Source organism: Camelus bactrianus, chromosome 20 (assembly GCF_048773025.1).
Source record: "Camelus bactrianus isolate YW-2024 breed Bactrian camel chromosome 20, ASM4877302v1, whole genome shotgun sequence".
Taxonomy (NCBI): domain Eukaryota; kingdom Metazoa; phylum Chordata; class Mammalia; order Artiodactyla; family Camelidae; genus Camelus; species Camelus bactrianus.
The window spans coordinates 10,480,654-10,506,488 of NC_133558.1; the positions used below are offsets into that span (position 1 = coordinate 10,480,654).

At 42.2% G+C, this 25,835-nt stretch overlaps 1 protein-coding gene across 3 annotated transcripts in view; it reads left to right on the forward strand.

Moving 5' to 3' along the window:
* Positions 1-5,901: 5,901 nt before the first annotated feature.
* MYLIP (myosin regulatory light chain interacting protein) overlaps positions 5,902-25,835 on the forward strand; it is a 91,306-nt gene continuing 71,372 nt past the window's right edge. For 2 of the 3 annotated variants that reach the window (XR_012500975.1, XR_012500976.1), the window contains exons 1-7: positions 5,902-6,207; positions 7,303-7,493; positions 19,753-19,938; positions 20,626-20,823; positions 21,313-21,477; positions 22,375-22,795; positions 24,152-24,595. Coding sequence is in view for 1 of the 3 variants with exons in the window: in XM_074348134.1 (XP_074204235.1) it covers positions 6,121-6,207; positions 7,303-7,493; positions 19,753-19,938; positions 20,626-20,823; positions 21,313-21,477; positions 22,375-22,795; positions 24,152-24,241 (1,338 nt within the window). In the remaining 2 variants the exon portion in view is untranslated. Of the gene's footprint in view, positions 6,208-7,302; positions 7,494-19,752; positions 19,939-20,625; positions 20,824-21,312; positions 21,478-22,374; positions 22,796-24,151; positions 25,700-25,835 lie in introns of those variants that run through there. The other variant, XM_074348134.1, reaches the window with a different exon arrangement.

Here is a 25,835-nt window from a genome sequence, read left to right on the forward strand (position 1 = left end):
TTTATGAACTGTGCACCGCCAAGGCTATCAGTTACAAGAATTTTGTTTCTGTAGCTTTCCCTTTTTTTTTTTTTTTTTTTTTTTTTTACTATTTTTAGTGTGAATAAATAAAAGTAAGTTCCACAGCAGACCCTCAGCTCAGTCAACACTTGCATCTCCTGTAAGCATGTGCTAGAAAGAGTTTTACTTTGGCTAAAAAGTTACTATGTTGTTCAATGAAAATGTGAACTAACCCCCGATTGATGAGTTATTAATAATTCTTTCCTTAGATCAATACTGAACTTATCCATTATATAGAAAATGTATTAAGATGTGAAATGTAGGGGAAAGTATATGGAATTGCTGCCTTCCTAAAAGCTATGGACTAAATTGTGTCCCTCCCAGTTCATATGTTGAAGTCCCAACACTCATTGTAATGGCATTTGGAGGTGGGACCTTTGGAGGCAGTTAGGGTTAAATGAGGTCATGAAGGTGGGGCCATCATGATGGAATTAGTGCCCTTATGAAAACAGACACCAGAGAGCTTGCTTCTTCACTCGTTCCATAATGTGAGGACACAGGGAGAAGGCACCTGTCTATAAGCCAGGAAGAGAGCCTTCAGCAGAAACTGACCATGCTGGCACCTTGATCTTGGGCTCCTAACCTCCAGAACTATAAGAGAATAAGTTTCTCCTGCTTAAGCCACCAGTCTACGGTATTTTGTTACAGCAGCCTGAGCTGACTGAAACCCTGAACAAAACTAAAACCAGATCCTCTAAGGTGGGAAATAAGAAGTAAACATTCCATATAGTGTAGGCAGGAGGACTCTCACCTTTCTCTAGAATCACTCCTTGTAATTATTATTGTTGCCTCCACGTTGTCCCGAGAGCGGTTCTATTTACTTTAAAACTCAGATCCAAGTGAGATCCTGAGGCCATCCCCACCATATTCTGTATGAAGTTAAAACAGGGCTGGGCTGTTTGGGCAAGTTTTACAAACAGTTAAGGGATAACCAAGGGCAATTACACAAAAACTAAATAGGTCAGCACAAGACCTGATTTGCAGTCTGGACCCAGCTCTTGGGTTGACACCAGTTTCCCACCATCCACTGAGAATTATGTGCCCAGACTCTTCTCCTGGAAGTCTGGGTCCTAGGAAGGGCAGGATCTCCTGCTTGTTCTAATCTGGGAAATTCCTACAAGACCCACCTAATCAGTGCTGTGTCCCTGGGCTCTAGCAGCTAAAATGTCTCTGATGGAGGAAAATGTAGGGCGAGGGTCTGAGATTCAGATCCACCAAGGCAAATTGGTAGAGACAAGGCTGCTTCCCCTCACCCTGGGAGGCAGATGGCTTCCTGTCCAGCCTCTCCTAGGAATTCTGAACCAGGGGAGAGAAGAGGGAGGAAAAAGCAGCCAGTAGAGGGTACTGAAAATTTATAGCGACTGAGAGATTCCCAGGGAGAAAGTAGACCTTTGTGTTCAAGTCAATTTTGAATCATCACAATCTCCAGAAACACAGCAAGGACAAAATATTGAATAACTGAAATACGGGACAGATTTGCATATGAAGTGATATAAACTATGCACATGTCAGCCATAATAAGTGAGCTGGGAAGAGGTGGTGTGATTGAAGCTTAGTGAGAAGTTGCCTCACCTTAAAGCACGCCAAGTTTTCTATCTTGTTTATTAAAAGCTTGTGGATTTTTCCAACATATACAGCTGATCTCATGTCCTTTTGCTATTTCTATAGCATTTCTAACAGTTGTCCCTTTATCTCTGGAAGACTGATACTCCCCCAATGTGCCACTGATTTTGGGAACGGCCACCCCCACCAAGTTCTGTGTCACACCCACTCACTCAGTGTATCATGTTGTCTCCTCTTTTACAGAAAGGCATGCTCAGATATGGTGTGAGGGGCAGGAAAGAGGTGTCGTTCCAGATCAGTTGGTTAGAACACCTACCAGTTAGAAGAGGTTTGTGAGTGTGAGCCTTGGGCACACTGGGTCTGTCCTCTGTTCCATGGCTCCCAAGCGCATCCTCAGCATGTATCTGCCCAACTTCATTCAAGATCAGAGTGACTGTACGTCTTGTGGGTGCATCAGCACCTCGTATCACCAGACTTTAGAAAAACTGCCTAATTATTAATCATCTCCATAAGTCAAAGACAGGTATCAAAATATTAAACAAAATATTTTTGTTGTTACACAAAATGTGCCAAACTGGAAGTTATTGCTCAGTTCCGAGCATCTCTCAACTGAATGACATGCACCAAAGAACTAAGCATATCACAAAGTATGACATTCCAGGGCATACTAGGAGTTAGAAGGAAAATAAACAGAGGAAAGGGTAATATTTCAGAAAATTAAAAAAAAAAAGAAGAGAGCTGAGAAACAGTAATAGTTGGAATTTGTTTCATGGCAGTTCTTTCTGTTTATAATTTTCCTAGTATTCATAACACTAGGTTTAGATTTGGAACTCCCCATCACAAGTGTCTTTTGCTGTTTTGATTTTTTCTCCAGAAGTTCATGTGCAGTTTTTATATCACAATCAATATTTAGAGCACGTTGCATGCAAAGTTCCAAAGTAAAAACATCAATACTGACTAGAAATGCCTCACAACATACAGGTACTTCGTTTTTCCCTTGTACTTTTCAGTCTTTTCCAACTAGACTACCGTAAACATGAACTACTCTGACAACTAGAAGAAACTAGAAGAAAATTACGTAAACTGCCTGCTAATTAAGACAACGCCATTTTACATTCCAGAGTTTGTAATTCATGTGTTGCCCATTCCTTCTTTGACTCTTTAAACAGCCAGTTTTGGAAATGAGATGCTCTGCTTTGATGGTAGGCCAAGATCAAATTAAACTACTCCTGAATTTCACAAGTCTAATATTTCAAATGAGAGATTTCAGCTCACTCCACGCATTTTAACACACTTGTGCTCGATGAAGCACTGCTTATAGAATAATTAGCTTGAATAATGTGTGAAAGCCAACGGACAGTTTTTTAGGCAGTCGCTAAGTGTTCTTCCCTCCATGCTCCCACCAGTGAATGTTCAGAGCTAAAGAGGGAGAAGGGCCTTTCCTTTGACCCAGCAAAGGGGTTCTGGAGCATTATGTGCAGTGCTCAGAGAGAAATGCGCACGGATAGGTATCCAGCCAGCCAGATCAGACCTTGTGCTCAAGCACGAGAAAAATTCTGCAGCCTGACTATCACATCACGTCCTACAAATATTATCTACTGCTCCGTCTTGAGTCCTCGTATATGGGACACCGAGAAAAAGTCCTCGTATATGGGACACCGAGCTTGGGTGTATTTGATCAGCCACTTAGTTGTGATTTCTATTTTCAAAATCTACCTTTGTGTAACTGATCCTTTTACTTTGTGGGTTAATTTTAATGCTGTCTTTAAAAGGTGATAGCTGACTGAAAGCAAAAGAAAGCAGACACATAAAATGTAGCGCCTCCCTGGCTAATCCGGAACTGCCTCAGTCACAGCTCCATCCAATCCAGTTCCCACCCCCGGGCCCGGGTGTGCAGGCTCTTATTTTGGAATTAGACCCAGCTGGGGCTTGAAACTAGCTCCAGACGTTTAGCAGCATTACCAGATGGTGGGATCCTCTAGAAAGTAATTCTACTGTGGGCTTTCTATTCCCTAAGCAGGTCTTTGAGCATAACGTGCTTTCTCACCCAGTCACCAGCAAACTCAGCCTTCTCCATCCTAACTAACCAGCCTCCCCCTGTCTCTACTCCAGGAAGAAATTAGGTAAGAGAGAGACCAGAGAGAGAGAGAGTTCAGGGTCCCATACTTCCTGTATTATGTTAGGAGAAGACAGTATTCTTTTTCTTCTTGGTCTTCATGATTTCTAGCCCCTCCCCAAGTGCCGTTTTTCCCTGTTTTTAGCTTTGTTTTGTTTTCAGAAATCCTTTTCCTCTGCGGTCTTATCTATTCCGTGATCAATTTCAAAAACAATTGGAATCCTTACCAACCATCCGATAGTTGGAGCACAATCTGGGTTTGTATTAAGAAACATCCTTGCCCAAACACCGAATATGCTATTTTAAAAATAGTTTCTCCACGAAATGAGTAGTTGGTTTTGGTGTTTGGTTGTTTTGTTTTTTTTATTTTTGTTCTTGGCCAATTAATATTTCTCCCTTTCCATTCATTTTCATGCCTAGTCCCCACTGATTCTGCGAATTCCCCAAATTTGTGCACTAAATTCCTTTTTGCTTAAATTAGACACTTTTTGGTTAGCTGGCTTTGGTTTAGCCAGCTTAGTCGCTCAATAAACAAATGCATTCACTATGCTGTACACCAGAAACTAATACAATATTGTAAATCAACTATCCTTCAATTTTTTTTAGTTTAAAAAAAAAACTGAAAAAAAATTAACCAACATAACTGCCCTCCATCTTACCGCTTGTCTCTTCTCCGGGTTCTAAAATTTCTAGAGATTAAACATGTATTAGATGACAATTATCCAAATGTTATCCCCCAGATAAATTTCCCAGATCAGTAAACTGGAATTAAGTGAATGAGGAGTTAGTTGATATAAGACGGGACTACTCTCAGCAGCTCAGAATCGCGAGGTGAATTCTTAAGACACAAAGAAAGACGTGAGTGCGCACGTCTGTCTGCAGCACTGAGGGTGAGGACTTGGTTTAGTTTTAGCCGTAGTGGGCTTTACTGAAAGACTGTGGTAGGATCCTATCTATCAGTCTTCTGCTCTGATAGCCTTCCTGCTTCTTCAGAAATAAAGGCCACTGGGACAGAGCTAATTGGAGCTCCGGGCAAGGGATAAGGGCAGGAGAGGTCATAGGCAGGCAGCCGCAGGATCTGACGTTAGGAATCTCCTTGTATATACCGGGTCGTTCAGATGCTTTCATGAGCACTGTGTCTGCTGCTGCTCTTCACAGCAGCGCTGAGGAAAGGCGGGGTAGATACTACGTTCTTCGTTTTACTGCTGAAACACTGAGCTCCAGAGAAATGAAGTCAGTTTTCAAGGGTCCAAAGCTAAAACCCACGTCTCTGGCTTCTTCAATAAGGAAACCAAAGAGGTAGACTGAGTAATGGCGTTGGCTGAAAGACACAAGTGGCAAATGAGAGAAGAGTTGTAGACCTCTAATTATTAATAGCTACTATTGAGTTTATACCACCTGTTAGGTTCTGAGATGCGTCCCTTACCCTGAAGATGGGGCTAACACCTGGTCGCCTGAGAGAAGGGACTGGCATTGGAGCTCGTGCTTACTTAATGTTTAATGAATAAATGAGATAAGGCGTAAGATGGGATGGGCAACCTGAGAGAGGGCCTTAGTGCCCTGTAAGGTGTTTTGACTCAGCACAGCGGGTAAATAGAAGCCCTTGGAGAGGGTTCACAGAGGAAGCGCTAAATCAAGTTTCCTGTACTGAACATCCGCAAAAACTTTTATACTCAGATTGTGTTTTTTCAATGACTAGGTGTAAAACAAGGAACAAAAAACCGCTTTCCAACAACCCACAGTGGCAAACCCCAGGGGAAACAGTTTTCTTTTCAGCTTTTGGGGTTGCTCTCGTTCCTATCTGCTTTCACCTCCCGAAGTGCGCTATTGGAGCGACCCAAGGCTTCTGAAGAACGGCGGCAGCTTGGAGGCGTTTAATCTTTGTAAATTCAAGCCAGACAGAAAGGCGTCCCCTCCTGGGAGCCCCGGGCGATCGCTGGCTCCGAGCAGCGTCGCCCAGCGGGCAGAGGCAGCGGCTGCGTTCCGCGAGCTGCCACCTCCCCAGGCGGCCGGGGGAACTCAGCGGGCGCTGGGAGGTCGGGCGGCGGCCGAGCGGGCGCCACTATTGGCTGGCGGGGCGGCGGAGGATGGGCGGGGCCGCCGTGATTGGCGGGGGCCCCAGCCGAAGGAGGCGGGGCCGCTATATCAGAGGAGTCCCTGTCGCGGCGCAGGCAGTCGGGCTGCGGGAGTGCGGCGCCGCGGCGGAGACCTGGAGAGCCGGTGGGTGGGCGGGCTGGCGAGGGGGTGGCGGGGAAGGCGGCAGGACAGGGGTCTGCAAGGCTGCAGCCTCCCGAGGGCCAGCCTCGCCGAGCCCGGAGCTGGGTCTGAGCCCCGCGCACACCAAAGACGAGGTGGCCGTGGCGGCAGCGGCGGCCCCAGCCATGCTGTGCTATGTGACGAGGCCGGACGCGGTGCTGATGGAGGTGGAGGTGGAGGCGAAAGCCAACGGCGAGGACTGCCTCAACCAGGTGAGGACGAGGGCCCAGACGGGGGCCCTGGCCGGTCCCCCGAGGCTGAGGGGCCTCGCTGTGGCGCCGGGCACTGGGACGCGCCGCTTGCCAGGGGTCGGCGGCGCGTCGGCGGCGAGGGGAATGCGCCACAGGCGCCCGGCCCGTGCGCCCTCCTCCCTGAGGCGGTGGGGTGCGCGGCCCCCTTCCCCGCGCGCCGGGTGCGCGTGGTGCGGTGAGGGTGAGGGACGCGGGGGGCGGGCTTGCCACCCTGCCCCCTTGCCTGGCACTTTCCCGGAAGAAGGTGTCCCAGCACACCTGAAGCAGGTGTGTGCGTGATGCTGCCTGTCCGGTCCCCGCGGGGCCTGGCAGCTCCACCTGCGTCCCGGGATGAGGTGGACGGAGGTGGTCGCAGGTCCCTCGGGTTGCTTGGCAGACAAGCCGGGACCTTGGTTTTGCTGCTTCTCAGACGGGGACCGTTCACCTACCTGCATCTCCCGATTTGCGGGGGACGAGAGGATGGTAGGTTTGGTTCATCTACTCCTCTGTTGTTCTTAAGCACGCGTTTCCTTAACAGTTAAAGAAGAACGGTTCCAAGCAGTGCATAGTGGTATGGCAGACGGCAAATTGGATCTCAAGTGAAACGCTGTGCCCTCAAAGCCCCTCGACTTGAATGTTTGGAAAACCTCCTCTAAAGCTTAGATGACACTTGTGGCGTGTTTCCTCACTGTGTTTGTTTTCTTGGAGTCCAGATGGTTAAAATTGTCCAGATAATAAGCTGCCAAATCAGCTGTGCAGTTTGTGCTGGTGGAGGGAATTCCGATGATTGGAGTAAGAAGGAAAACACCCCGTGGATTCCCCCTCCTCAGCCTTTCTGGAAGGCTACGTTTTGACAATTCCTTTTGAGCCTCTGTACTGCATCTAACGGTTTAGCATCACTGGATGCTCAGAATTTTGTTCTTCTGGGTGACAACAGGAATTGTAACACGGTGGTTGAACTTTGTAAAAAAAGAAAAAAGAAAGTTGTCAGCAATCTTAGACTCAGTTGGAATCCCTGGGTTTGCTTTGATTACATGGACCTCTTGCTCATCCACACTGCATTCATTTTTGTTTTAGGTGTGCAGGCGATTGGGAATTATAGAAGTTGATTATTTTGGACTGCAGTTTACGGGTAGCAAAGGTGAAAGTTTATGGCTAAATCTGAGAAATCGGATCTCCCAGCAGATGGATGGGCTAGCCCCTTACCGGCTTAAACTGAGAGTCAAGTTCTTCGTGGAACCTCATCTCATCTTACAGGAGCAGACTAGGTAAAGTGACTGCAAAATAAACCAATGTCAAATAGACCTCTGATTCCACTTAAGAAGGGCCATTGCACCCTCCCAGAGATGTTCACAGGCAAATTTGTTTTCCTAACTTAAAAGTTTTCCATAGCACAGTTCTTTAGTTGAGGTGAAAAGAGTTGCTGCATAGTTGGCCTGGGATACATTTTCCAACTCTTCCTGTGTTTTTCTTGTCTTTATAAACAATGGCAGAGCAGGGTTGAATTCTTACAAACATTTGAGAAGAGTGCCACAACGCAAAAAATTTTTAAAAAGGAAAGAAAGAAAGAGAAAAAAAAGACCCAACTGACTTCCTGATAGCAGCATTTACTGCCCGAAAGTAACCTCTGCCTCCGCGGTGTTACTATAGGTCATTGTAGACTGCTCTAACAGAAAGCAGGAAACAGTTCCTCTTGGGTTTCTTAAACTTGGTCAACTTCTTCAGCCTAGTGTCAGATTACAGTGTGTAGCAAAGAGCTCTGTCCGACTTAACGCAGAATTTTAAAAGTTTTTAAGTTTCTTGAAAACTTAGTAAGAAAACTCTTTTAGGGCCGGTAGTAACCGAACTCCACCCCACAGATATGTTACACGTGATGGTTGAGTTTAGATTGTTAAATTTATCTCTTTACTTCTAGAAAACCACCAGTAACGGTAGATAATTGGAGAATGTGGTTTCCTTTTTCAAGCAGAAAATGGTTTCTCCCCTGGACAGGCTGTAATACTTTTCTCAAGGATAAGCCAAGCTAGGAAACTAGTGTTTAATATTTACTGCGGAAATGCAGGACACCTAAATTTATAGTGGCATGTTAAAAAAAAGGGGGGGGGGATGACTCTTTTAAAACACAGCAAACTTTGGATCTAAGTTCTAATGTTTTTCATAATCCTTTGGTTTGGGACTTTGCCATGCACATGAAAAATGTAAGTGTGACATATTCTGAGTAATGATGAGTGAGCCTTTAAGAGTTTTTAACATGTCATTTTTTGGTTGTTGTTTACCAAAGAACAGATAGACACATATTTTGAAATACTGTTCATTTGAATTTGAAATCTCTGCCTTGTTTTATTACGGAGCTTTGAAGGGTGAGGGAAATGTTCAATCTCGTATCTGAGGGAAGCTAATGTATTGAATTCTTAGTGATCCTGAAAATGTCTTGCAAAAATATTCAAGTGATTCCAAATTTAAGGATGCTTTAGATGTCCACATCAATCAGAATAGGTTGGGCTTTATTTGTTTATTTATTTTAACTTCAAGCTGATTTCTGAATGCTTCCACTGTGCACGTCCATGTGATAACTTGCAGTCCGGTAAGAGAAAGAAACATATATACATATACATAAAAACACATCTTGGAATTTCCATTGTGTAGCTTTATCATGATTTTCCAATTATTTCAGGGCCTCCAGATGCAAATCTATTTTGATGACACACATTTATTTTTTAAATCTGCAGAAGTTTGTAGGACTGAATGCATCATTTAAACAATGGCTGCAGTCATAATAGTAAATGTACATTTGTATTATGAATGTTTACAGAATAAAACTACTAGATAGCCTTAACCTGTGCTTTCCTGTAATTGAGTTAATAACTATTATCAAATCCATTTTATCCATGCAAGAAATAGAGACATTTTATGAACTGGAATTAAATTTCCTACTTTATTGAATCAATTGACTTTGCCTCTTGAGATTTATGCCTAATAGCACTCAAAGAATGCACATACCTAGTTAGACTAGCTATTTTAATTGATTTTAATTCCTCTTGAAATAAAGAAAAATTTGTGTGATCTAAACTTTTGACTTTTAAGATATTGGTGAATTTTACTTGTTTTTGTGGGATTGTATGAAATACAGAATTTTAAGAAAATGCCACCTAAAGTTTATATGGCATTCTGCTTTAATAGCTAGATAAAGTGATTTATAATTGGCATCGTACCATTTCATCAGGATGAGACGTTGTACTGGGTCCAGTTTAGTTACAATTAATGTTTTTATGTGCATGATACAATAGAACAGAAAGGCTTATTTTCTCTAATGTTATGTTAGCAAGATAAAGCTGGCTGATAAACTTTTTGATGTTTATTTGTTATAAAATATTTATATAAAATGCCACAAAAGTAAAATAGATCTGTTTATGTAGTGAGTAAATTCAGCTTTGCCAGTCCAGTTATGAGAGGTGATGCTTTACCATCTCTCAGTCAAGTCATGAGGATACATTTAGTATCCTGAAAGTGTCTGGACAGTTTATTAAATGGTGCTGAAATATCCTGGCCAAGTTGTCCTCTGGAAAATTAAAGCAGCCTGCTCACCGTATAGCTGGCCCAACTGGGGGGCAGTTAATACATTAGTTTGCATCAGATTAGGGAGGCTGTGAGGCTGACAGGCCTGTTTGTAATAGGAGAGTTCCAGGGGCGAGGCAGAAGCCCTGCATTCTAAGTCCAGCCCAGCCACCAACCACCAGCGGATAGACTTCCAAGACTGAGCTCAGCTGAAAGCCCTGGAAGAGATTGTTTCTAAAATCCCTTCTGGCGGTAGACTGTTTTTTTTCTTTGCTTGTGCTTCCTCTCCATATTATTTTCTTAAGGCTTTTTCTAAATACATTTCTCTGAAGATAGAAAAAAACATATCCAGTGTCTGCTTAGATTGAGAGACAGAGTTAGTCTGTCTCTGATGTGGCCTAATTTTAGATTTGATTCTTTACCCTGATTATTATGTGTGCTCTTTAATGGGGGGCTCTGGGAAGTAACTGGAGAGTCTCATTTCCTTTCAAAGGCTCTCAGTTATTCACAGCAACTCAGACCAGATTTTGTCAATATTTTCAAAACCAGAGATTAAAGAATTACATGCTTCATCTTCAGGGGTGGTAATTATACCATCCACTGCCAACAAACTCTTTGCATTTCTCCTGACGTTTTAGAAGAGCTCTGTGATCTTTGCTAGGGGCACCCTACTTAGTTAAGACTTACCAACACCTGAATTCTCTATCCTGGAAAACAACCCCAATACAATTACATGTTCACAGAAATGCTGTAATCTCAAACGTTGAATCTCTTTAGGGTTTTTTTTTAAGGTGTAAAATTTTTAAGTATAGTCAGTTTACAATGTTGTGTCAATCTCTGGTGTATAGCATAATGTTTCAGTCATACATATACATATATATATATTCATTTACATATTCTTTTTCATCATAGGTTACTATAAGATATTGAATATAGTTCTGTATGCTATACAGAAGAAACTCATTATTTATCTATTTTTTATATAGTAGTTAGTATTTGCAAATCTCAAATTCCCAATTTATCCCTTCCCACCCTCTTTCCTTCCTGGTAACCATAGTTTGTTTTCTATGTCTGTGAGTCTGTGTCTGTTTTGTAAATAAGTTCATTTGTGTCTTTTTTTTTTTTTTAAGATTCCACATATGAGTGATATCATATGGTATTTTTCTTTCTCTTTCTGGCTTACTTCACTCAGAATGATTATCTCCAGGTCCATCTGTGCTGCTCCAAGTGGCGTTATTTTATTCTTTTTTATGGCTGTATAATATTCCACTATATAAATATACCACAACTTCTTTATCCAGTCATCTGTCAATGGATTTTTAGGTTGTTTCCATGTCTTGGCTCTTGTAAGTAGTGCTGTTTTGATCGTTGGGGTACATATATCTCTTTGAATTAGAGTTCCCTCCAGATATATGCCCAGGAATGGGATTGCTGGATCATATGGTAAGTGTATCTTTAGTTTTTTGAGGACCCTCTTTTCCATAATGGCTGCACCAAACTACATTCCCACCAGTAGTGTAGGAGGGTTCCCTCTTCTGTACACCCTCTCCAGCATTTACAGTCTATGGACTTTTTAATGATGGCCATTCTGACTGGTGTGAGGTGATACTTCATTGTAGATTTTTTTTTTAATTTTTTAAAAAATGTTTAATTTTTTCATTGAGGTATAGTCAGTTTACAATGTGTCAATTTCTGGTGTACAACATAATGCTTCAGTCGTACATGAACATACATATATTCGTTTTCATATTCTTTTTCACCATAAGTTACAAGATCTTGAATATAGTTCATTGTAATTTTGATTTGCATTTCTCTGATAATTAGCAATATTGAGCATTTTTTCATGTGCCTATTAGCCATTTGTATGTCTTCATTGGAGAATTGCTTATTTATGTCTTCTGCCCATTTTTGGATTGGGTTTTTTTTTTTGTTGTTGTTGTTGTTATTAAGCTGTATAAGCTGTTGATACATTCTGGAAATTAAGCTCTTGTCAGTTGCATCATTTGCAAATATTTTCTCCTATTACGTAGGTTGTCTTTTTGTTTTGCTTATGATTACCTTTGCTATGCAAAAGCTTATAAGTTTAATTAGGTCCCATTTGTTGATTTTTGCTTTTATTTCTATTGCCTGGGTAGACTGCCCAGGAGAACACCGCTAAGATTTGTATCAAAATGTTTTGCCTATATTTTCTTCTAGGAGATTTATAGTGTCTTGTCTTATGTTAAATTCTGTAAGCCATTTTGAATTCATTTTTGTGTGTGGTGTGAGGATGTGTAAAGATGCAAGCAGTGATGGGTATAACTTCAGACCTCAGCTCACTCATCCCTCCTTGGGGAAGCCTTCTCTAGGCCTGCTCAGGAGACTAACCTATCCCAAGACATCGTGTAGCTTTCCTTTGTAGCATTTAATGAGTATGTAACACTACATTTACTTACGTGACTATTTGTTTATTGTCAGCCAGTCTGATAGTTTAAATTCCATTAAGCAAGGAGCTAATCAACCTTGTGTCCCCAGAGTCTAGCAAGTGCCTGGTGCGTAAACATTTGTTGAATCAACTAATTAAGAACTTGGAAATAAATTAAAATGGTGTAGACTGCTACTGGTAATATACATTTTTCTCATCGATACTGAAATTCTTGCCACTTTGCTCCTGTAACCTGAAAGGCTTGAGACTGTTTAAAAGAAATCTCACCATTAAAAATGTTTTGCAATGGTTTTTCTCGATTAAGGATTTGCTCATTGCTTGACCTTCTTTTGTTTGCTTCCTTCCTTCATCCCCTCCACCCTGCGCCAGGCCATTTGTTTATTGTGGCTGTTCTTATCTCGAATGAACTACCACTGTCTGGACCTTTTATGAAGTGCAGATAGTTTTCAAGCTGCAGGCTCACTTTATCTAATTTCAACCACTTTGTAGGTCCGAAGTACTCATTAAACTCAGTTTTTCCCTGTCTCCCAGTTCGAGGGAAGATGGCATCACTGAAACTCACAAAGCAAATGCCGCATGCAAACTATAGGCAGATACGAGGTGATAATCTCAGATCAGTTCTGAGCTGAATCACCTTGATCCTAGGCAGTGCCTGTAATCATGTTCAAAGTCGTGTGAAACGTTGTCAGCCAGCGATGATTAAGGCTGATTGCATAATTTACCTTTGTGTGATTCAGGATGGGTAAATTCTATAGGACACTATTGCAGGAGTATTTATAGTCTTCATACCAACTACATTCCTAAGAGTGGAATGATACTTTTTTTTGGGAGGGGGTATGCCCAAACACAGCATAGGCTCCAAGAAAGTAAAAAAGGTAAAAACAGACTTGTATAGTATTTCCAAAGAGAGTATTAATAGCATTTCTGAATTCTAATTTGTCTGTTAAGTTCTTTTTGCTCAGAATATGGCGAGTTTGTGTTGTCATTATGTTTATTGAAGCCACGGATCTCCCATCTGGGCACTTTCAGACTTTTTGAATTTCTTTTTTTAAAAAGATATTTTATTTATTTAGTATTATATTATTTAATTATTTTATTTTCACAGGGGGGAAGGTAATTGGGTTTATTTATTTTTAGAGGAGGTACTGGGGATTGAACCCAGGACCTCCTGCATGCTAAGCATGCACTCAACCACTTGAGCTATACCCTCCCCTCTCTTTTTGAATTTCTGATATGTTATATTTGTAGGAAATATCAGAGAACATTGAGATATTGATTTTCATATAACCAAAATGAACTTTTCATTTTGAATGTTGTTATAAATAAAATTTGAATATTTATTTGGCACTTAGGGTCAGACTCCAGGTGACCAATGGGATCCGGCTCCAGGTGTATTTATTCTCTTGAATCGTGTCCCACTGCAGTCTGATCCCAGACCTGGCAGCTCTCCCCACTAATCTAGATTGTTGAGAAAGAGATTGTAGTTAACACTTTTAAACTCCACCATTGCCTGGGTTGTTGTTTGCCTTGGGACCATTATTCACTGTGAGGAAGTAATCATATTTTTTAGAAGTGCACATTTTATGCTTCCAAGAATTTTTCTGGTGTGAGGTGTCATCACTTTTGAACTTAGGGATTTCCCTTACCTGTATGCTCCTAATGTTTTAACTGCTTTGGAGCCTGAGGAGGAAGCAAATTTATCAGTGACTCCTGTTTTGCATTTGGGGCTTTGAGAAGGATTTCCTTAAGCCTGATTAGGGACCTGGCTTGGTGATTGTTGGGCTGTGACAGGTTTCTCGGCCGCCAGCCTTGCAGGAAGTGTGGTAGGTGTGATGGTTCCTTTTAGGTACTGCTCTTCATTTGAGTTCTGCTCCTTGACCCGAACGGATTTTTACTAGTAGTATTTTCTCAATCTCTTAAAATGAAAAATTTCAAACGTACAGGTAAGTTGAAGATTTTTACAGCGAACAACACCCAATACCTAGATTCTGCTGTTAACAGTTTAATATACTTGCTTTAGCACATATTTATCCATTTATTGATCCCTCTGCCCATCCATTAATCTATTTATTTGATGCTTTTCAAAATAGGTTGTTAAGTACACATCCCCCTAAATACTTCATTATGCATATTATTAACTAGACCTCAATATTTGCCTATGGTTCTTTTTTTTTCCTTTTTACATAACATTTACATATGATGAAATGCATAAATCCGAATTATACCATTTAATGAGATTTGGCAAATGGATGTACCTGTTGAAACAAAACCCTTATCAAGATTTAGAATATTACCATCAATCCAGAAAGTTCCCTCCTGTCCCTCTGCAGTCAGTCCCCGCCCTCCTTCTCTACCCTGGCCCACCCCAGTCCACAACTAGGTTGTATGATTTTCCAGCATAGATTAATTATGCCTGTTACACTTCACGTCGATGGAATCATGCAGTACCTACTCTCTTGTGTCTGGCTGCTTCTGTTCATCATACATTTTTTGAGGTCCGTCGTGCTGTTGTGTATACATCACTGGCTTGTTCTGTTTATTGCTGGGTAGTTGTTCCATTGTATGAACGTCCTGCTGTTTATCCACACTCCTGTTGATGAATACCTGTTTCCCAGCTGCCATGAAAAAAGTTGCTCTGAACATTCAAGTACAAGTCTTTTCTGTAGACATGTGTTTTCATTTCTCTTGAGTAAATAAGCACGGAATAGCCGGGTCATAATTGTTTAGTCTTATAAGTAACTGCCAAACCTTTTCCCAAAGCAGTTGTCCCATTCTGCACTCCTACCAGCAAAGTACTGGGGGTCAGTTCCTCCACATGCCTGGTGTGTGTAGTGGTGGCACATTGTGATTTTAATTTCTACGTCTCTATTGATTAATAATGTTTAACACTTTCTGTGTTTATTGGCCTCTTGTATGTCTTTTGTGAAGTATCTATTCAAGTCATTTACCCATTTTTACTGAATAGTTAGTTGCCTTTATTTTTGAGCTGCACACATTCTTTATATATACCAATCCTTTGCCTGATAATATTTTTTTTTCTTGTGGTTTGCCTGTTTTTTTTAATGCCTTTTGAAGAGTAAAAGTTTTTAATTTTGGTGGTCTCATATATCCGTTTTTTTCTTTTATGGTTTTTGCTATGTCCTGAGAAACCTTCACCTACCTCCAAGTCATAAAGTTACTCTCCCATGTTTTGTCCTGAAAGCATTAGGGTTTTAGCTTCAAAAATATAAGGCCTGTGATCCATCTTGAACTGATTTTTTTTAACTGGAATTTAAAATACAAAACAAACTTAACAGCAATTCTGTTTTGATTTGGTAGTTTTTAAATATAACTTGGCAGTTTGAGCTTGGTTTAAAATAAACCGATGTGGTTAAATGACTCATTGGACTGAGGCGGACACGTGAGTGATCTCAGTGGGGGCTCCCTTGGCTACAGTGGATGGCCAGGTTCAGGCAGGTCTCTTGGGGAAAAATTCAGTTCAGTTATTGGGGCTGGAGAGTTTTTAAACATAGCTACTTAGCCATTCTAAAGGTGTTTTAGGTTAGTTACTTACAATTTGAGTTTAATAGGGAATGTGGATGTGGTTGTTTTATATTTGTGTCGTGAAAAGCTCTTCAAAATTATGTAACTGGGAAGATAACTGGAGGACAGTAGCTGAGAGTAACCGCCCACAATGAGCAGATCGAGAACTCCCGGTTGGTTTGCAGAAAGTTCTGCTTTGATTATTAGATGATTTCTTTATGAGATAAACCGGGGTTTAGAGGAGAGTGCTCTGATGACAGTTTTTAAAAGATAAATGACCTCACTTTATTCCTTAACACCATGGAAAGGAATTAATTTTAAAAACAGGAAATTTGAAGTACATACTTCGAAAACAAAAACATATTAAGAATCTGTGACTTTGTTTTCATTAAAATATGACATATCCACATATTTAGCTCCATTTTTTGACTCTTCCCTAACACCGCAGTAAGTGTGAATTCGTCTGTACCCATGATGTCAGCTAGAATGTTTCACTTTGGGCCCCCAAACCTGATCCATGTATTAAGTATCCATTTTCTTAGTGGCTGGGTAAAACTTGAAGAATCATGAATTTCAAGGTGCAGCCACAAAAATGTTTAGAAAATGTGCTTATGTCTGTAGGACATACTAATAGACATTTGCTTAAGACAAAGATATCATTTTTTTCAAAGGTTTTCTGTCTGTTGATGATTCTAGCAAGTAGCCTACTTTGAATTAGATATGCCAACCACTTTTGATCTTTAGTTTAAAAAAAAAGCATTTCACTGCAGGCATGATTTCTTTGACCACATCTCCTTGTTTTGATATTATTGGTAACCTTTCACCCACTTTATAAAAAGGGAGTTGTGGGGGAGGGGGTATAAATCCATGAGCCAGACAGTTAGTTACAGGCTGATGGTTAGAGGGAAAATAATAGGAGAAAATACTTGACTCAGAACCACCCCTGACAACTGAGCCGTCACTGGATTCCTTGTTGGAAGTGTTTCTCCAAGCCCTGCCACCCTCCCTCTTGGAAAGAACACGTTAAGTGGCCCACCCCAGCTCCTGGAGGGCATCAACTTGTCACCCAAGAGCCAGTTTGTGGCCAGAGTTATTTTGATAGCATATCTTCCTTCACACCAAAAGGCTGTAAGTTCCACGGAAAAAGGAACTATCAGGTATATTCACCCTGGAATCCCCCAGTGCAGGGCTCGGTCCAGAGGCAATGCACGGACCAGTTTGTTGACTTGAAACGAAAAGGTTGCTTTATAGCCATGAAACGGCAAAATGCAGGAAGGGGCCTACCAGAAAGTTTATGTAAACCATAAGGAGGAGCATTTTTCTACTTAAGGGTATCAATTACAGTGCAGCCTAGAATGTGGAGTATGTAGAAAAGGCTGTTGTCCCCCTCCTACCCCGACCCACCCACCCCTTTTAAAATTCTGACTCACACACAGAGGATCAGCATTGCTCTCAAGCTGTTGACCACCTGTTAATATCTTGTTACTACTTCTTTGCCTTTGATTTTGGAAGCTGTCTGTCCAGAAGTGGGCGTGGACAGTTTGGAAAAAGAAATTGGGTCTATTTTGAAACCCTTCATTTGCAGGCTCTGCTAGTCTCTAAACTGATGCTTGGGAAATCAGTTAAAAGATTCTTTCACATAGGCAGATTCAATTGGGAAGACATAGTTCAGGTGATACTCTGAACCGGCGTATACTTTCTTCTTTAATGTCAGCATATATTTAGATTTTTGTTCCCTACTGACATGTCCTCTGATGAATGCAGAGATGAAGGTACGTTAACCAAGATGAAGTTTACCGAAAAGTCATCTAAAAAGCCTGAAGGCTGAAAGAGTGTCATAATATCGAGATTTTATGGGACTGCTAGACCTGAGTCCTCAGATAGCTATTTTAAAACAAGTTATTTGTGTAGTTATTTCTTTGCCCCAGTAGGGCCCCCTTCTCAGTTTAGCAGTATGTCAGAAATACTTTAAAGACCAGCAGATGTTTGGGTTAATAAAAACCATGCTTATCTTCTTTTGGTGCTATTATGCATTCTCACTGTGATTTCTTCATAGGGGGCTTTGAATAAAGAAAAAACTGCAGTGTTTGGCAGAGTCTGATAATTTTAAACATTTCTTTATCATTATAGAAGGCACAGAATGTTGAATTTAAACATTTCTTAGAGGAAGATTAATGCCTCTTGTCAGCCTGGAGTTTTGAGACTCTCAGCAGAGCCCCTCGTATTTCTAGTCTCACGTTCTCCTGTCTTCTTCTCTTGCATTGTTCACATTTTCCCCTTGACCTGGACGTCAGATACAAGACTAGCATGTAAATAAAAGCAGTGTTGAGGACTGGAGTAAGGGTATCCAGCTGAAGCGGGGAACTGAATTTAGGACTGCTGTTCAGAGCTTTACAATGGTGGTAACAATTCATTTGTTAGTGAAAGGAGTGCTGTGGCATTTCCGCATATTGGAGAGGCTGTAACACGTCATCGAAGAAAGGTTAGACCTATACATTTGCCAGGGACAAATTTCATAACCTAGACCAATCCGTCTGGCAGTTTAGATACTCTGTTCAGAATCTTAGGCAGTGTGGATTGGCAGGCAAAATATCTGAAGTTTTCCAGGAGTTCTAAGTCTCATACACCTTTTGGGAAATGTAGAATATAGCATTGTGTACAGTTAGGACAGGATGAAATGGAATGAAACTAGGGTGGGAATATAAACCAATTGCAGACAGTATGTAGTTTCACATACATTTATAGAACTCTCTGATGTTAGAACTTAGGAAGTCACTTTACCTGCAGCTAAATGTACTAGAAGTTAGAACACGTCAAGATTCTATAATAGAGGAATAAATAGTTTGCTTGTGATATAAACAAAATGGTATCGAAATGAGGAGATGGGGGAGGGGAATAATTCAGTGGCAGAGTGCATGCTTAGCATGAACAAGGTCCTGAGTTCAATCCCCAGTACCTCTATTAAAGAAAAACAATAGATAAAGAAACCTAATTACCTTCCTCCCCCCCCAAAAAAAAATAAAAGAAAGGACAGAAAGAGTGGCTTTCAGGACAGAGGGAACAGCAGGACCAGAGACATAGGGGTGTGAACATTTTTCCAGGAAGAGAAATTGTCCCTTCCCTGGGGCGTAGTGGCTGGAGGGAATGACAGGAAATGTGGCTGGAAATCTGGGGCCAGACTAGAGAACCCTGGGTTCACGCTCCAAGAGTTCTTCCTTGACAGTGGGGCTCCTCTGAAAGATTCTGAGTAGAGAAATGGCAAGTTTATACCAGAAGCACGCAGTTTGAAAGGTGGATTAGCACAGTCTGGAAGAGAGATCAGCTTAGTGGGTATTGTAAATTCTCTGACAGTTGAGAGCTGCAAGTAGGACAGAGGAGGTAAAAATGAGGGAAACACCTGAATTTAAAGAGTTTTCAGGGACAGAAAGTAGGTGGAAGTAAGATGAGGAGTCGAAAGTGAGTAACAAATCAGTCTCTGGTCTACACTGGGAGAAAAAGTGGGTTTGGAAAGGAAGACAGTTTGGTTTTGAACAAGGTGAAATTGGGATATTAAAGGGCTTCCAAACAGAGAAGTCTGTAAACACTTGGACATTTGACTATGATCCTTAGGAGAGAAGTTAGGATTAAAACTAGAGATTTGGGGATTATTTGAATATAAGTGAGGATCTTAAGATATCAATTCTGCATCAAGATCAAGTTTCTGATTAAGATAATTTATTTTAAAAAGCATAATGCAGAAACATGTATATAATTATTTTACATTTTGTAACTTGAATGTTACTGAACTTAGGTTAGATTTGTTTTGTTTGGGTTAGACTTTTTATTCCAGAGAAACTTAATCCTTAGACTTACTTTGCCTTCATATTCACGGTAGGAAAGTTTCTTTAACAGTTAGCATTTTCAAGGTATCTTTCTTCCTTGCTCTGTTTTCCTTATTTCAAAGAAATTATGAAATTGCTAAGCAGGTTGAGTTTGATACCAAGCTAGTCCCCAAACATAACCTCATTCTTGGCGTTGCTTTGCAGGCATATCTTTTTCTTGCATATCAAGGAGGCCCTCCTGGCAGGCCACCTCCAGTGTTCCCCAGAGCAGGCAGTGGAACTCAGTGCCCTCCTGGCCCAGACCAAGTTTGGGGACTACAACCAGAACACGGCCAAGTACAGCTACGAGGAGCTGTGTGCCAAGGAGCTCTCCAGTGCCACTTTGAACAGGTGAGTCCGCAGTTCAGACTCAGGTTTATCGTCACAGAGCTAGAAAAGTCAGCAATGCAAGTCAGAGAAGAGTGAGCCCCAAGAGGGATTCAAAGTCTGTTTATGACGTAATCTTGGAAGTGAGTGGCATCCCCCCACTTCTGCTACGTTCTGCTCTTTAGAAACAAGTCATTGATCCAGCCCATACTCAAGTGAAGGAAATTACACAAGGGTGTGAATACCAGGAGGTGGAGATCTTTAAGGACTTTATTAGAAGCTATCCGCCCCATAGATAAAATAAATCCTGCATTTTTCAGTTGCAAATGATCTACTCAGTCCCAAATAATGCTGTATTATAATGAAACTTATAAAGCAGATGTAGACAAATGCATGAGACGTTTGTACAGATAAATTTCTTATGTATATTTTTTAGAGATTTTCCATAATTCTTTTCATTCATCCCCAGCTGGCATCCCCAGTAGTTTTCATCCTGAATATTTAATAGTCAAGAACTTGAACAGTGTCTTAGAAATATTTTACAGTAAGTTTGCTAAATAAATGAAATATCAATAATATATAGCGTTATGTTTTTGTAATTCATAAATGACAGTGCCAGTATAATTCACTAGTGGAAATGATACAGATGTATCTCTAAAGACCGCATCAGTTAATCTCTCTGTGTACCTCTGTCTTTTTGGTGTCTTGCAGCATTGTGGCAAAGCATAAGGAGTTGGAGGGGACCAGCCAGGCTTCAGCTGAATACCAAGTTTTGCAGCTTGTGTCGGCGATGGAAAACTATGGCATTGAATGGCATTCTGTGCGGGACAGCGAAGGGCAGAAACTCCTCATTGGGGTCGGACCTGATGGAATCTCAATTTGTAAAGACGACTTTAGCCCGATTAATAGGTAAGTCTTCAGTGTTTGCTTAGACCTAAGCATGTATATACTTTTGTAGCTCTGATCGTGAAAATAGGAAATGGAGAGGGATTTACTAGACAGTCATCCTATAAGAATAACATGTTTTATTTTGGGTATGTATATTCATTTTATTTAGGCCCGATAACCATTCAGTTGTTTTTTTAAAAATACAAGTTCAAGTGTACTGATGTGGCAGAAATTAGCATTTTTCAAGGAAGTCATTCACTGCTATTCAAATCTTGTTTCACCTACACACCCCACCCCACCCTAAAATTCACTCCAGTGCTCTTCTCCACTTACCCACAGCTGCTTTTAAAGGAGCCGTTATAACTAGGGAGCAGAGTGACTGTGTGACAGACCCAGGCTGAGCATCTGATTTTACGGCCAGGTGGGGAGCACATGAGGGCCCTGCAGAGGCGCACACGCGATGGGAGTGACACAGCCCTCCTGGCTCACTTTTCTCTTCATGTCTTTCAGGATCGCTTACCCCGTGGTGCAGATGGCCACCCAGTCAGGGAAGAATGTGTACCTGACCGTCACCAAGGAGTCTGGGAACAGCATTGTGCTCTTGTTTAAGATGATCAGCACCCGGGCGGCCAGCGGGCTCTACAGAGCCATCACCGAGACGCATGCTTTTTACAGGCATGTACCCTGTTCACCCAGAGCCCCAGCATCTGCCTCAGCTCTGAGATTACCAGGTGGCCACGAGGCTGCTATAGTTGCTGGTATTTTTGTGTCCGTGAACCTTGCACAGAATTGAAGAAATCAGCTGTTTTCAGACTGTTCGTTTCTGCGGTAGCAGCAGAGTCCTTGTCAACATCGTCCTGCTCTGCCCGCAGGCCATGTCTGTGGGTGTGGGCTGCACACACACGTTTCACTGCTTGTCTGTTAACTCCTCCTCCCCGAGGTAACTGGTCGGGCCTGTTCTGCTACCGTGTTGGCCCTTTCTCCGCAGGATGTCCAAGGTCGGCTCTCCTTCCTGGGAGAGCTGCTGTCCTGAGTCCTCAGTATGTGGTAAAGCTCTCTTGATAACCATATTGATCCGTGCATTTCCAAGGGTGCTTTAGCATTCTGATTTGATTCTTATATTTGGAAAAGTAAAGCTAAGAAATTTAATTGGCTGAACCTTTTTTTTTAATGTTAAAATAGACACACATTCTGGAGCAGAGTGGAAATTTTGTAGAAATTTTTATCATAAAGCCAAGACTTAAAAGAAAAAAAGTCTTTTTTCTTGCTGTAAGCTGCTTTGGACTGTAGCTCCTCCAGTCCCTGGAAGTGGAGGTGCACTGTCACTGTCCTCTGGGGCTTACGGCTGTCTTATCAGAGGGCCTTCCTTTGGGGACACTTGAGAAGCACGGAGGTAGAATCATTCAAATACTTAACACATATGGAACTGAAAGAGTTTACTTTCAAGCACGCAGACCAGAGTGTGAAACATCTGCCAACACGAAGGCTCTTGTCCCCGGCAGCCTTTGCGGTGTGGGCGGTGGGGAGCCCGGGCTCTCAGTGCTGAGGTGGGTGTTCCATCCCCGCCCGCAGGTGCGACACGGTGACCAGCGCCGTCATGATGCAGTACAGCCGGGACCTGAAGGGCCACTTGGCTTCTCTGTTTCTGAACGAAAACATTAACCTGGGCAAGAAGTACGTCTTCGATATTAAAAGAACGTCCAAGGAGGTGTACGACCACGCCAGGAGGGCTCTGTACAACGCGGGCGTGCTGGACCTCGCGCCCAGGAGCGACCACAGCCCCCCGAGCTCCCCCCTGAAGTCGCCGGAGAGCGGCGTGAACTGCAGCAGCTGCGAGGGCCTCAGCTGCCAGCAGACCCGGGCGCTGCAGGAGAAGCTGCGCAAGCTGAAGGAGGCCATGCTGTGCATGCTGTGCTGCGAGGGCGAGATCGACTCGGCCTTCTGCCCCTGCGGCCACACGGTGTGCTGTGAGGGCTGCGCCGCGCAGCTCCAGGTGAGGGGCGGCCACGCAGGCTGGGGGCGCAGGCGGGGCGGGGCCGCCTCCACCCGGGGAGGGGCTTTGTGTTTGGTGACCGAGGGGGTCCCTTTGGAAACAGTTTGGACAACACTCTTTTCAACAACAGAATTGCTCTAAATCACAGACTTTTTTAAGTCCTGGAAACGAGACTCAGATTCATAAGGTAACGTGTCTAATCAGTGGCTGAGCCGGGGATCTGAATCCAGGCCTCCCGAGGGCTGGTCGGGGCTTCCGCTTCTGTTTCATGTTGCTTCCACTCCTTGACACTCAGAGGATGGTCTTTATAACTTACTTGCATTATTTGGGAAAAAAAACTTAGGATTTGGGGTGATAGTTAACGCTCAGTTATCCATGGGTGAGTTGTTGACTATGATTATTTGTGATTCATTTCTTTTTTTTTTTTTTTTTTTTACTGCCTGTGCCTCTCGGGGCGCCTTGGCTGTCACTTAGTAAGTCAAACTAATTTTGGAATTAGTATAAAAAATAAAACAAAAGCACTTCTTCCCTAGTATCTTTTTCTTTCTTACACCCTGCATTTCCTCTACAATAATTTTTTTCAATTCGTTTTCATTTCCCAGAACTGTTGGCTAAATGTCACTGTGGTTTTATATAAAATTAGCCCTACATAACTTTTAGGCCTTCAGAAGTTGCTAATTTCAGAATTATTTTTTAGGGCCGCATATGGGCCAACAGGATGCCTGTGTCCTTCCTAAGAGTAGAGCACACTACCCCTACGAGTTATTTCCCGAGCGTGGTCCTGAATTTGCCTTTTTCTGGCCACATAGTCTGACCCTCATGCCCAAGGCATTTTTTTTTCCTCTTACGGCTGAGGAAGGAATGTGCTTGCTGAGAAGCCAGCTGGGGATGTGGAGCTGTGACCTGTGACTAGAAGCAGAGCCATGCTCACTGGCCACATGGCATCGCCCTGGTGACACTAGCCTGAGTCAGCTGAGCCCAGGACACATGGCCTCTGGAAGTGTCTCCTGCACCCCTGCCCGAGGCTTCATCAGCCCGTGTAGGGACCACAGCCTCCCTGCCCAGCAAGAAGTCGTTCCTAATCACTTTGTTCATTGTGCCCGATTTTGAGTTTGACTGAAAACCTAATTCATTTCCTTCAGTGTATACTTTTTTTGTAATCTTTCTTTTTAACCCCTTGTCAAGTACAAATTTCCAAACTGGTTGGAAAGCAAAGAGCTCTCCCAATGGAAAGCTAGAAATAATTGTGACCACAACTTACTCAGAAAACACAATATAATAGGTCCCATGAGTGAACACTGAAGACATGCATCCTCGAAGATGTCCTAACCTGAGCTGTCGGCTTCTCTTTTGCAGTCATGTCCCGTCTGCCGGTCGCGAGTGGACCACGTGCAGCACGTCTACCTTCCCACCCACACCAGTCTGCTCAACCTGACCGTCATCTGACCTGTTGTGCACTTACCGGACTGCACTATTATAAACTATAAAAATAATAGATTGTGGAGAGAATGAATACTCCAACACCCATCTGCCATGCAACGTTTTTTTTTAAAAAAAAGGAAGAATAGAAAGAAAACAACTATTCCTCACCACCAAAACATACCATGCGTGGAATCAGCACCTCCGGGGTGGCGACCAGGAAGAGCTCTCGGACCCAGACACATTCCTTGGACTTTCCTTCTTTTTATGATCAAGTAAAGGAATCTGGAAAATCGTTGATGTTAGTTAAGTGGCAGTTTAGCCAAAAAGTGGGTACCTTTTAGAAAATGATGCTGTTATATCTCCTTAATGTATCCCAAGGTAAGTTTCCTACCTGCAGCCAATTTTGTAAGAATTCGTTTTAAGGATTTACTCGGTTCTCTTTGTACGGGTCCCGGAGCTCCGGACATTTTTCATAGGAAAATTTTTCTTAAAGAGGTAGTCGTCGTTTTAATGTCACTTCTGTTTTTCTAACTTGTTCGAGAATGATTGGGAGGCAAACAGATCTCAAAATCGATTCTGGGACTTTTTTAAAGTGGACAACAAAGTTGTCGGATTTAAACCAGTCTGGCTAGTGGAAAACAGATCACTCCACGTGGATGGTTTCCTGTTCCTTCTCCTCCCTGCCCCCAGCCGCCTCCCTTCAATTATAAAGTGCTTCCAGTTTGGTTAGATGATTTCTGTGGAGTCGCCAGGACTCCTTGGGCCTCTTGAGTTGGTGGAACATTTTATTTTAAGATTGGAAGGGGAGGGCATGTTCCTTGGGAAGGGAGGGCGTTGCTCGCTGAGATGAAGTTAGGTGGTGTCCATGCTCGGGGTGGTGCCTAGCCCTCCCACGCACCCTGCTCCAGCTTCACCCAGTGGGGTCGCTTTTGCTTGAGCCATCCAGCCTTTTACAGCCTTATCATAGATATCCTAGCATTGTGTGCTTTTTTTTTTTTTTTTCTTTTTTTGTAGTAAATGCTTAAGTATTAACTTTTTGTTGTCCCTCTGTTTAAGAGGGGTTTGGGGGTTTTTTGTTTCTGTATTCTTAATCATGTTTTCTATTCCCACTTGGGCATTTTGGACGCTGGTCAGCTTGTGGGTTTTCTAGGATGTCAGGAAACCTAGGTGACCTTACTGGGTGCAATACTAGCTAAGTTAAAGCTAGAAACCTACACTGTCACTTTACTGAGAATTCTGAGTATACTTTTCATATTGCCTTAATGTAGCAGTAATGTGTTTATGCATTTGTTTCTTTGCACAGACATTTTGTCAGATATTAAAACTCTACTTTTTTATGGCACATATTAGCATATAAGCCTTTATTCCAAGAGGTATTTATTTTTTCACTTGTAAAAAGTAATGTTTCCACATAAAGAACTCTGTTATATCCTAGAGGACTTCTGTCTTTTATATTCAGGATAATAAAGACTTTAAAGCAAACACGGGTGTTTGTATCATCACAGTTATTTTCCCTTAAGCCAGTTTTTATTCATTTAGAAGAAAAGAACGCTGATAACATCATGGTTGGTGTCTAATGTGGTCATGTGTGAAAAATGTGAAAGTGTTTAGGGTATTG